General features: G+C 32.8%; 1 protein-coding gene across 1 annotated transcript in view; it reads right to left on the reverse strand.

Moving 5' to 3' along the window:
• The window catches only part of NaCP60E (Na channel protein 60E), a 606,984-nt gene that overhangs the window by 69,811 nt on the left and 523,441 nt on the right, over positions 1-13,732 (reverse strand). The window contains exons 14-16 of the mRNA XM_083130953.1: positions 9,463-9,656; positions 8,716-8,821; positions 6,238-6,363 (exon numbers count right to left, since the gene is read on the reverse strand). Of these exons, the coding sequence (XP_082987079.1) occupies positions 6,238-6,363; positions 8,716-8,821; positions 9,463-9,656 (426 nt within the window). The remainder of the gene's footprint in view (positions 1-6,237; positions 6,364-8,715; positions 8,822-9,462; positions 9,657-13,732) is intronic.

Genomic DNA, 13,732 nt, shown 5'->3' on the forward strand with positions numbered 1-13,732 from the left:
GATTCATATAATCTAGTAAAGTAAATGTCGAACTGCAAGATTTCTTTCCTAACATTAACATCACCTGTTTACAGACATTTACAACTTTATGCCGGACCCTGTGGCCGAGTGGTTAGCACATCGTGCTGCGATGCCAAGGGTCCTGGGTTCAAATCTCACTCGGGCTTGGTTGTTTGTGAATGTCCATTCATCAATTTCATCATTTCATCACTCATCCCCATCTTTGCAAATTAGCCAAGAGGCACAAAACGCGAAGTAAAATAAAGTAAATCAATCAAACTAAATCAATCATTTACAACTTTATATTTACCGATAATTATCGGTAAATTTTACATTGGTAGTTATCAGCATTGGCAAAAATTTCTTACAGGTGCATTGCTCATTGAAAGATTATAATTTGATGTGACTTTCTAAATTTCAAGTTAGTGCATAAGTTCATATTGGAGATAAGTTAATAATATTTAAAACAAGTTTAATAATATATTTTTTAAAATGTGCAACAATTACATATATTTTAATTTCATATTCCCTTATAATATTTTGAGTCTGTAACATACAGCCACATCACTGTAGTCTTAACCATAGACTTTGGGGAGTAAGTTCTAAAAATTTCTCAAGAAGAGTAGATATTACATATATTTACATATGTAAAAATATTGTTTATTTCAATCTTTTCCCTTCCAAAATTTATACGAAATCATAGTTTTGATAACTCCTACAACTCTTGGTATATCTTGTAGAAGTATTCTGAAATTGGTTTGAAATATTGAGTAAAAATTAAGAATTGATCACTATTATTAAGTGTTCAAAAATATGTCAGGGAGCTGTGGTTGTATAAATTTTCAAAATATAATTATTACAATTTACTAAAAAAAAATACACACACACAAATTAGAGTATTTTCAACACACACATGCACATATAGTATACTTTACAAGGGAATTATTATTAGTAGCATGATACTCCTCACTTCTAATACTGTCCCTAAAATTCTGCAATTCTCTTCCTAAAACATCAAATTGTGACAAGTTTGAAACAGAATGTATGTGATTTTACAACCTTAAAAATTTACTTGCACTCCCTTAGCTTGACGATCCTGGATAAATACTGGATGTACAGTCTATGCAGGAATGAAATAATCTGGAATAGCAATAGATTAGGAAATGATTCTAGTTAAATAACATTTGTGCAACACCGTCTGGATTTAAGTACCAGATCATTACAGAGATATTGTTTCCTAAATTTTGGTGGTTTCAGTATTGAAACTTCTAGTAAATATTTCCACAGAAGTTCCAAATGTTGGACAATGAATTGAAAGCTGGTTAAAAGTCTTTGATTTGGTTTTGGATCAAGATTTCTGTAGTCATTGTTTAGGAAATGATTCTAAACTTGAGACACAGATGCTGTACTCATGACTTGACATCCAGATTTCAATCTGGTAACTTTCTAATGCCCATTCAATTCACTGCACAAAATGTATATTCTTCCATACTGCAGAAATGGTCAACTGAGCAAATGATGCTTTGATTCTCAAAAGTCCCAATGCTAATCTTGAATCTTCTCCTTTGAAAACCTTTATCATTTTAATTGCAAACCATTGTATTCATTAGTTTCAAAACACTGAAACCTGTCTCGCTGTTTGGAATAAAACTTTCTTGTGGAACATTGCATAATCTCTATTATCATAGAAAAATGATGTTGTTACTCTCTAACACAAATACACATATTTTGGAGCAAACTTTATAGTTAGCGTTATCTGAAAATTATATTTTGCTAAAATAAATTTGCCAATCTCATGTTGAGTAGCATTTAGTGTGTTAAAGGGATCTTGTTAACATTCCATGCATGTTTCTCCAAACAATTTTTGTGTATACCTCGCACCAAGTTGTTTGTTTGGAGGGAGCTGGATCTTCATCCTCAAGAACCAACACCTGAGTATCACTGAACTCTTGTGCAGTTGGAAGAGTTCTGCGATAAAATAGAGGACTTGACGGAATCACTTGATTAGAGAAAAATCTTGTCCAAGCAAAATGTTTGTGGCAAAAATCAGAAGCAACTTGTATGTGATGGTTGAGCAAAGCCTTAAATTCTTCCTCTTCTGGGCTGTCTGGCTAATCATAACAGAAATAAAATAATAGTAAGAGTAAAATTATAAATTAAGAATAAATTCTAAAACAAAACAAGAAAAATAGTAAAACAGAGAACAAACAAATTGAAGTGCATTTACTGTCTAACTGCAATATTGGTACTAATCAGAATCTTGCATATACATATTCTGAGGAACAGGATGATCATCATTTCAATTATATCGTTAATTTCTCAAACATGAATAAAAACACACGTTGAATTATCCTTTAAAGCCTTAACTGAAAGAAAGCACTCTGGAATTGTCCTTTTGGGCAAATCTGCAAAGGATACAACTCCATGTTGACCAAAAAATTTCCATACATAAAATTTTATTTTATTTTAACAACTTGTGAATGGTTAACAAACAGCATAGAAACTTTCATTAGTGTTAAGAAAGTTGAAAATATGTTGTTTATATATAATAGTATGAGGTTATATATTTAAAGATACAAGTTATTTTGATAAATGCAGAAATTTTTTTACCAGATTTAGAAAAGGACTTAACATGTAATAATTTACCATTTTGAATCACATTTCATTAGGAACCTTTATATTTGTGTCAGGCGCGGTTGGCTGTATAGCGCAAATGTGCAGTGAACCCCCAGTAATATACAAAATAAACAATAACTGAGATGTTCATAAGCGTAGAGTGGCAAATTCTCTTAGTGAGAAGAAGAAACCGCGGGCCAGAGCCACTCAGCTCCCCTCTAGTTCCGTTTCGTGCAAAGTCTCCGCTGAACCTCCGCAAGGCAACCCCTACCATGCTAAAAGCTTAGGACGGCTAGCAGAAGCTCGACGCGTACATATGGCGAAAATACATGCGGTCGGCTACTCCAGGAAGGTCGTCTCGTCAAAACGGACATGCGCAGTTCGTAGGATCACCAGCGAGCTGGAGTGAATCACGCTCTTCTCTCTTCCAGTGTTGCACTATGTGTTTCAATTTGAATTCATTTGGCATTCTCTTTGTATTTTTATATTTTACAAGACTTATTAGATTAATGAAGAGGGTGTAATACAAATGTAGAGGTAACTCCGAACGAAAGCTAGAAGTAAAGATGATGGGACAAATAAGATAAATATGATAGAAAACAACTTGCCTACACATTCAGAGTTTTCATCTTTAAGATGGAAACACTTCAGGTGGAAGGAGCCGAAAAGTCAAAAATAGCGCGAGGACGAGTGGTCGCTTATCGGACAAGACTTAAACAACCTTTTGGTCTTCTTACGTCAGACTAAATGCTTTCGTTGACATGTTAGGCTTTTTAGGTTTAGTTGTCTTAGAATATATACACTCAATTTTCGGGGCTTACCGTGCTTGACCAAAAATGTAATATTTGCTATTTATTCAAGCCTAACCTAACAATGAAGGCATTTCGCACTTACGTCAGAAGACGACCAAAAAGTTGTTTGGGTTTCGTGCGATCAGTTATACTCTAGCGCGAGAGGGTGTTCGAAGGGACGCGCGCATTTAACTTTGTTACGTGTCATTGTCTGCATACTTGTTAGTTTGTTTTGAAGTGCATGGCTGGTGATTGAAATATATATGGCATAGTGATACGTTGAGTGAAGTGAGGTGGATTGTGTATTGGAAGGAGTGTAGTTGTTGCTGTGCGAGAAGTTAACATATTGCATAGAATAGAATCTAATCGCTTTGATTTAGCGATATACTTTCGAATAGTTATATAAGAATTATCTTGTAATCAAGGGGTCTTGGGTTCGATAACTGATACATACTCATTTTAGCAGGCAGAGATTTGTATTTTTTAACTGTAGGTTCAGGATCCAGTTTCAATAATATAGTCTATTTGACAGTGGTGGGACCAGAAAAGAGTTGGCAAGAGTGGAAGAGGCAAAATTGAGGCGAGAATATTTTCTGAATTCTGAGATACCCCTAAATACAATACCATACGAAAATCTTAAATTAAAATGATCGCCCCCTACACACACAGTCCTTGGTGCTGTCACTGTTATCTGAACATAAAGCAAATCAACTTTGTCAGTAATCTACCGGCCAAAATTTGATAATTTTCCCAGAACTATCTCTACGAACCAAAGCGTGTAGTGTCTCAAAAGGTTTAGGTAAGTCCACTTTTCATAATTTTGGTGAACCCCCAGGAAAATTATGCACGAGCCGCGCCTGATTTGTGTGCTTCTTGTAATTTGTTAATTAGAAAAATCAAAAAATACTCTTATTTTATCACAAATTTCAAGCTTTAAAATATATTTCTATATTTAGTTGTTAGTAATAAGTTGCTATAATACCAACTGTTACTATCACTTCGCAGACAGACAATTCAATCAAGTTTCAAGAAAAAAAAATGTTATAATTAAATTAAATATTGATACAATTAGGGAACTATTGATCATCATACTATGAATATGTAGATCAAAGAATTTACAGAAATATTTTTTTCCAAGTCATTTGTGTATGGAGTTATATATCAGCAATATTTAAAAAGTAAATACTCCTTTTAAACATGAGAGTGCATCAACTGAAAGTTATTTTCTAGCTACTTACATAAAAAATAAAACAAAATAATGTTCTTCAAATCATACAGTAATTTAAATAATTAAGTTTGTTCTGTAAAAACAAGATCTACAACATAATCTTTACATATTTACGAAATCAGAATTTTAATCTCAGAATTTATTGTATTTTGTATATATATATAGGATAAAAGCAAGGAGGGCCAAAAGGGCTAAGTAAAAATCAAAGAAGGTAAAAGGAAACACTCACCGGACAGTAGAAAAATTCAAAATTTTCGCTAATTTTGAATTTTTCTACTGTCCGGTGAGTGTTTCCTTTTACCTTCTTTGATTTTTATATATATATATATATATACAAACACAATAGTGGCAAATTCTGTTTTGATTTTTGAATACGGAAGAAATATATATATATACTATAATCCTGAAAATAACAGTTTCAAATTTAAAACATTTATAAAAGCTCACTTTACTTATAACTACAAACCTCTGGGCTAGACAATGTTAATCAATATATAATCATTCTTTACAATATTTAATTCTATGCCTGCTGGACAATAAGGTAGAAGTTGCAAATTACAGACTACTATTAGGAGAAACATGATTTCAAATCCAAACATATTTTTCTGTTACTCTATTATTGATGTAAATAACTAAACTAAAAACTGATTTTAAAATTATAAAACTTGCATCACCAAATAATGAAAGATATTTTTTTGTTTTGACAGTTACAAATTTGGCTTTAAATATGTAGTATTTCCCAAACTTTCAACAGCCAGTTCGTTACATAAATTGTTGATTTCATTTGGATAGGTAAAAGCTTTGATTGTATATTCAAAATACTACTTCCAATTTAAAATATTTGATTGTCTTTCTTTCATAATTTGGTGGATTAATTTCTAAACCTAGCAATATTGGCAAGCATCAATGCAACCTTAGTAGGAATACGAAATATAAAAAAAATATATTTAAATCAAATATAACTCACTAACAAGATAAGAATCTGAAAAACTGAGCTGCATAGTGACAATATATTTGTCACTAATAATTACGATGGAGTTTTACAGTTATACTTTTCTTCAATGATTTTTTTTTCCCAATTTTACATATTTTTGTCCAACCACAATGTGTGATTATTTCTCCTTTCAGCACAATTAATTTTTGGCTATTGAGAGCATTGTTCATCAATATTTTACTGATAATAACTCTCTTTCAAAATGAACACTGATATTGTAGAGAGGAAAAACAAATATATCTTTTTAAAATGAATAGTTTCTAGCTAGTGAGTGCATTTAGCATATAGGAGCTATATTTTATTACTTGATGCTTATTTAATGTTGACACATGTAGTTTCGCATATACATTTTTCCCAGTTACAAATCTTTTGTATCCAGTCCCATACAAAACGTATAACTGAAATTTGCTGTAACTAAATTAACATTTATTTTATTATAGATGCTGCTGAAAAAGATAAATATTATACAAAATATTATAATCATAAAATAAATGTATCTACAACAAATATTGTACCAAGCATGCAGGAACTAATGACTACGTGATTCACATGGTGTATGCATTCCGGAAAGAGTGTATGTGCACCTCTAAAGAGTACTTTGTACGTACCTCTTTCTTTGATTTCAGCTCTTCTGAATTGAAGCTGTTGAGCAACAAGGCCAAGAAGAGATTGAGAACCATGAAGTTCCCCATCACAAGGGCTGGGAGGAATATGGCGAAGCAAGTTTCAACTCCCTGAAAGTGAAGATATTTTGTATCGTTCATGCTACAAGCACTTTTAAACTCATTAATTTAGTTAATAAAATCAACCAAATCAAATTTTCCGTCAATCTCTAGGTGATAAGGATATACAGGGTGAGTCAGAAATATGGCTACATGTTTGAAGTAAATGTGGTGTGTTACTGTACAATGTAGAGGGAAATAGTGAATGGTATATTAAACTTCAAACTTCATTTTATTATTTCAGATATGAGTAACGCACTCGAGCTTGCTCATTAGCCAAGATAGTGCTGAACATGCAGCAGGAAGTTACAGTTGCAGTGTGGGAAATTGCATACCAGAATGATTGTGAGAGCCATGTGCATACCAATGGACTTAAACTAAACAACAAATTGATGTAAGCAGTAGTTTCCTCCACACTCTCACAGTTGACAGTAACAATGTTACATTAAAATGACATCTTGCTATTCTTATGGCCTCATGATCATTCTGGTATGCAATTGCCCATGTTGCAACTGTTCAGCACATGTTCAGTGCTATCTTGGATAATGATGTAATCTCGAGCACATACATTATCTGAAATGATAAAATGAAGTTTCAAGTTTAATGTACCATACTGATGCAAATACTTACAACAGTAGTTTCTACTGAAGAGAGGCAGGGAAAGTTCCACTTGCATAGATTTTTCCAAAGCTCTCATAGAATATTATTATCTATTTGTTGCTTTCTGAATGTTCTGCGAGAGTATGATGGGTACACAAAATCTCAAACTATGATTCCACTCCACTTAGAATGTTTTTGTGCTTCCTTTTTGACTGTGCTGTATCTCTGCCGAAGAAAGATGCAATTTTCTGATCATTTGCCCTTGCCTATGCTTCGAGCCTACCCCTTAATGGACTTATGTTGCTTTATGTTTTATCAAATTGTACATAATTTTTAGGATAAATTAGACTTTGCAAAAAATGTCACATTGCATTGTAAGTTTGTTTCTCAGATCTGGCACAGTAACTTTGGCATCTTTCAGATTACTGCCACTTCATCAATAACATTTTTTGAGAATAAAATATAACAACAAATACAGTATAAGATAGTGAAGAATAAAAACTATGGACATACATAACTTTCTCAAATGCTAACTTCTCAGATCACAATTTTTAACATACAGTAGACTCTTTTTAATTCGAACTCCAAGGGGCTACGAAAAAAAATTGAATTATCCAAAATTCGAATTAACCAGAATATAATAAAAAAAAACCACCAATGAAATAACACACTGTATTAAACATAAAACTGCATTAATATGCAAACAGTACACCTTACCTTACAACTGCTATGTTTAATCCATATCTACATCCAGGAACAGTACACTTATTGGAATATTCGCATCACGTGATTGTTCGAACCACTTTAAAACACATGCGTCAATATCGGGGAAGTCACCACCTCTAACACACTTTCTCTTTCGCATGCACTTCAACTTTCTTATCTATTGTTAAGCTACTGTACGCACCATGTTTCGATATTGTGACTCCACTAAAACACACAGACAAATGACCCCTTCTGTCTGGCTTCCGCTTCCCTCTCAACTTGTTTCTGAGAGGGTGAAGGTCACATTCCTACAAACAAAAGCTCTGGAGATTCCCCCTACCCTCTCTCATCTGCCGTCGGCACATCTGTTAACCATAAAAACAACATTTTCAAGAATAAAAGGGGGACGAGTCATCTGTTGGAATTTCTTATGTAGCAACCACTTTTATCTTTCTTGGAAAGATTTATGTTAATGGAAACCTGACTTTGAATTATCCAAATTTAACCTTCAAAATTAGAATTAAGTAGTCATTTCTAAAATTGTTTTAGATAGGGGTTTCAAGGGGAATGTGCTTTTGTTCGAATAATCCAATAATTCAAATTATCCAAGTTCGAATTAAAGAGAGTGCACTGTATTATGTTCAATCAGTCAATTGGCATATGATTAGCACAAGGATATGAAGTGGTCTTAGAAAAAAAAAATGCAACTTTTCTAACCAGTTACCTACCTGGTGCTCTAAGAACAACTCCAAATTGATAAATTATTTTCTTCTTATCATTTTTTGACATTATGGAACTTAACACACAATATTAGCAAAGTTAACTTATCGTTTTCTTAGCAATAAGGATTTACTTTAGACATTTTGCCTACAATAAATTAAATTTTCTTATTAAGATTATAAATACTGATAGAATTCCTTTTAAATTGTGGAAAATTAATTGTAATAATTGATATACAATATCATGTGACAGTAGAATAAGTGATACATTTAATCTATTATTTCAAAAAATGTACACCATGATGATGTAATTCTAGTTAATGATATTTAATTCACTAACCGATTCTTTTTCTGCACGCATACAATCCCACAAAGGTTCAATCCATTCTCCACAGAGGATACGAAAAATCATCATAAAGGAATGAAAAAAATCATTAAAATTCCACCTGAAAAGTAAAATTTAAGGTAATTTGATGTGTCATTGATTATTTACTAAAATACATGTGCAATATAATTAATAATTCATTAAAGAATATTAGGTAAATATTTTTAATCATTTTAAGTAACAAGTTACTTTTTTGAGTAATGGTAACTACAAATTAGTAACCAGTAACTTTTGTCAAGTTAAAGTAATGAAAGGGAAGACAATTTTGGATAACTTTGAATTTTCTTACCTCTATATTTATTTTCATATTTAGTCATATGAAGCTATTTACAATTTCATGAAAATTTATTTTAATTTTTGATTATTATGAGTATAAAAAACACGTTTGCTTGCAGTTCATGCATGAATGTCTTATACATGTTATACCTTCTCTAGAATAAGTAACTAAATGGAGTAAGTAGTTACTTTTGAAGTAACTAGTCAAAATTAGTAACTATAAATGACTGACTTTTTTATTGAAGTTACTGTAACTTAGTTTCTTTTAAATAGTAACTTTCCAAATATTGAATATAATATCCTAAAGATATAATAATGGTAACGACAAAGTAATGATGATTACTTGTAAAATGTTCCAAAGCCCAAAGTTATGCTTCTGGTCATGCTACAATACACACTATCACAATAAAGACAATAAGTAATTACCTTGGCACAGGATCGGGTTCAAATTTATCTGGAGTATAATCTTTTGAGAACAACTGCATTCCTATCACAGCAAAAATATATATAACAATACAAAGGACAAAAGTAAGGTTTCCAAGTGCTCCAAGTGTTGAAATGATAATGCTCAACAAGACCTTCATAGTCGTCCATGACTGTGCCAGCTTCAAGACTCGTAACTGGAAAGTAAATATTACAAGATGTTATTCCAGGATTTAAAAAAATAGAGCTTTGATTACACTAAGAACTATTTAATTTTCAGTAAACTTCAAATAGAGGTTGGGCATAAAATATTTTCCACTTTTTACACTGATTCATCTATCATGCTTAAAAGTAACACATGCATTCTTTTTCATAAAAAAAAGATAATTAATTTTATATCTTCAATTGTTGTAAGCTAAAAGCATAAATTGACATTTAGATTACATCTTTGCAAAAATAACTGGCACTGTCTGGTTAAAAAGACAATAATTATGAACTATCACGGTGGTGGTAGTATAGTCAATGCAATGTAAGAATAGAACTAGATGTTCCAGCTCCAAATGAAGTAGAGGTCGAAGTGTGTTGCCGTTCTGTTGCTTTATGCTCAATTTTCGCAGTCAAACCAAGAAGGATGGGAAGACCGGAGTTACCCACACTCCTGTTGCTAAACTGTAGCTGTCAAGTTTACCAATGCAGTACAGAACAAAAACAAATCATCTCTATGGTAACGGACCTTCCTTGATTGGTTCAAGAGTAAACATGCAATTTTCCTACCGACTTACAAAAGTGATAAATGTTCATTAACAGTTTGTAACTCTCGTCACTCAAGAGTGCTGGCAATTAAGTGATGATAATGGTAAACATTTTTAGTTTAAATTAAACCTCTGCACACTGGCAGACACTACATTTCAGAGAGGAGTAGATGACACCCTCCCACAAATTTTACATCATTATAACAATCTTTGCCTACTATTTGCAGGAATAGACAACCTCAGTGATGAGTGCATTGAATGCTTAACTCATCAGCTCATTACCCACCATCCCTTAGAGAGAGGTTTACCCCTGAGCATATGAAGTTTGATTGATTGATAGATATGTTGTTTTAAGTCCACTTTATGCACAGTAAGGCTAATCGGGACTGGGCCTACAGTTTAAATTGGGATCCGAACCACTTGTGCCTCCACCGGGTATCGAGTACATGAAGTATTCGCTACTGCTCCAGGTACAGTAACACAAATAAACTTTTTTTGCATCAAATGAATAAGCTGACAGAAAAGTAATGCCAAGAAAATAATTGGGTCCAGAGAAAAGATCTTTCAGTTAAACATCATCACTGTATGCAAATTAATTCATTCTTATAAACACGATCTGAAGATGCTAAATGCAAGGCCATGAAAATAGGCATGTGGGCAGAATTGCACTGGTGCCATGCATGGGAGAAGCAAAGCGAGAGCGGGACAAAAGTTGCTGGTTCCTGTGCACTGTGTGGCAACGTCAACCGGGTTGCATTGCCTAGTTCGAGCATTAGAACAACCTCTCTCTGGGGCACTTTTGTGTCAACCCTGACCTTTCGAGCAAATACTGTCAGTTTGTATCATATGGATTACAAAGACCAACTCTACAATGAGAATGATATCTTTTATTCTCTTAAACTTCAGAACACATGGGGTTGTACTCCAACGTGGCAACAGCATGAACTTCTACCACCTGCCTAATTTCATGGTCGTGCGTTTAGTTGTTGTGAAGGTAAATCCATTATATATATGCATTTATACACTAACATGTAAAACATAAGGTCTTACAGATGCTATTAACAAACATTTATCAGAGCATAAAATAAATTTGAAGATACATGATACTATATAGATGGGGACATGCAGTTTGAATTTTTTTGCTGGTACAAGTATAAAATTTACTGGTAACGATAACCAGTATTCTATCGATCTTATATAATATTTCAAATGTTCCATGAAGAACCTTAGGAGATCATGCAGCCTCAGGAAAATAAACTGAATATTTGACATTAACTTCACAAAATAAGAGGACACGCATATCTTATATTCAGCAACATATAATAGAATATCAAAATATTGTTCTAAATTATAGAAATATCAGTTTGATATAATTATCGTCAACTTTATGCTATTGGCCATTCAGCCAATACCTATGGGCTAGTGTTTCACCTGTATCATCCCTTATATCAGGTGAGCCAGTCAAAAGGAAGATTAAAAAAATTCACATAAAATAAAGAAAGTAAATATTAGTTAATTTTTGAACATGAATGTACTGCACACAAGTTGAAATTGCTAGTGTACCTGAAAAATGTTATTTTTTTTAATATGGTGTCAGTAAGATGGCATCCTTGGTTTTGCACACATTGTCAGAGTCTTAGAGTAAATCTGCCCGTGACGTTATGCTGACATATTGGCAACTTTTTTCCTGCCTGTTATATATTAGTTTAATTATGAAGCCATGGGCTGAAACAGCCATATATATTATTGTTGTTATAGTTACTGGTTGTTGATTTGTATACATGTGTTATGGAGTTAATATAAAAATGTTCGAACCCAAGTGTTTCATTAAATAATTTCTTTGAAACAATACACGATAAGTGGCGACGATGGATTGGATACATTTGTGAGTTGAACAATTATTTAATAAGATTATTGTAGTTGAATAGAAGATTCAAATCTACTGTAAGAAGTTTGAAAAATGAATACGTTGCCATTCTTCGAATCCTATGAGGTAGGAAGTAATATTAAAGCTTATGTACGAAGATTTGATTCATTTTTAAAAGCACAAGAAGTTAAAGAAGATATAAAGGTTCATTTATTGTTATCAGTGATTGGAAATAATGCTTATGAGGCATTGTATATTAAATTGGCTCCAAATGATCCTAGTAGTTTTCCTGTCGAAGTTTTGCTGACAGAACTCGTTGATATTTATGAACCTAAAACAAACAAGTTGCTTGAGATATATAAATTTAAAAATGCTAAAAAAGAGCATGGTGAATCAATGGATGACTATATATCACGAATTAAAAAGTTGTCATTAACATGTGGGTTTAAGCCAGAAGAGTTTGATAATGAATTAAAGCAACAAACAATTTTTGGACTTGAGGAAGGTACATTAAAAAGGAAGTTAATTATGGAGACTCCAAAGACGTACAAAGATGTTTGTGATTACATTAGGAATCATGAAGTACTAGACAGATTTGGTAGCCATATTCAGCAAGACTCAAACATCCACAAAGTTAACACATACACACCAAGAAGTATGTACAAGAACAAATTAGAGGTAAAGAAATGTTATAAAGCACAATTGCAACAAGATAGTCCACGGAATTTTAACTGGATTTGCTATAGATGTGGTTCGAAAACAAAACATGGAGCTGAAGGTTGTCCAGCTATGGGGAAAGCTTGCAGATTTTGTGGCAAGATAAATCATCTTTCTAATGTTTGTAGATACAAGAATGAAATAAAAGTTGTAGATAAAAGATCATCTGGGAAGAAGGCAGATTTCATGCATCAGAAACAACCTAACTACACCTCAAGGGCTGTGCAATATTTAAATAAGACTACATCTAATGTAAGATCTTCTTCTACACCCTCTGAGGAGGAAGATGCGATAAACAAAACCCGAGGTAAAAATTTTGACTACAGTGGAAGCCAGCACAATATATTCAGTATAAATGTAATAAATACTGTACAGCATAAAAGTGAAGAAAGTAGCAAGCATGTTGAGGAGTTATTATGCAATGAGATTCAACCCTTACATGTTCAGCTATATATCTGCAATGAACCAGTTAAATTCATAGTGGATACAGGAAGTTATGCTAATATTCTACCTAAGAGTAGTGTATGGAAAAGCAGCGATGTTTTACGATTGAATCCACTCAAAAATGGCTATGGTACTATCACAGGAGAAAAGTTGAAGTTTGAGGGTCAAGTTTCCTTACCTGTAAAGTATAACTCACTGAGTTATGAAATGCCATTTATAGTAGGAGATTTAAATGATTTAAAACCTATACTTGGTCGAGCAGGATTGCGTGTTCTCTTTGGCGATTGGAGAAGAAGTTTGGTAATTGATACTGTAAAAGGGCAAATAGAGGAAAAGGATTGGAATAGTATTACAAGGAGCTTGTACACAGACACATCAAATGGGGAATCAGCGAAGTTGAAATCTGATATTTTAGTAAAATTTAAAATGACATTTCAGAACCTATAAGAAATATTAATGTTAGAATTCCATTGAAGCCTGGATTTGTACCTGT

The sequence above is a fragment of the Lepisma saccharinum genome, chromosome 11 (assembly GCF_977018435.1).
Source record: "Lepisma saccharinum chromosome 11, izLepSacc3.1, whole genome shotgun sequence".
In the NCBI taxonomy this organism is placed as follows: domain Eukaryota; kingdom Metazoa; phylum Arthropoda; class Insecta; order Zygentoma; family Lepismatidae; genus Lepisma; species Lepisma saccharinum.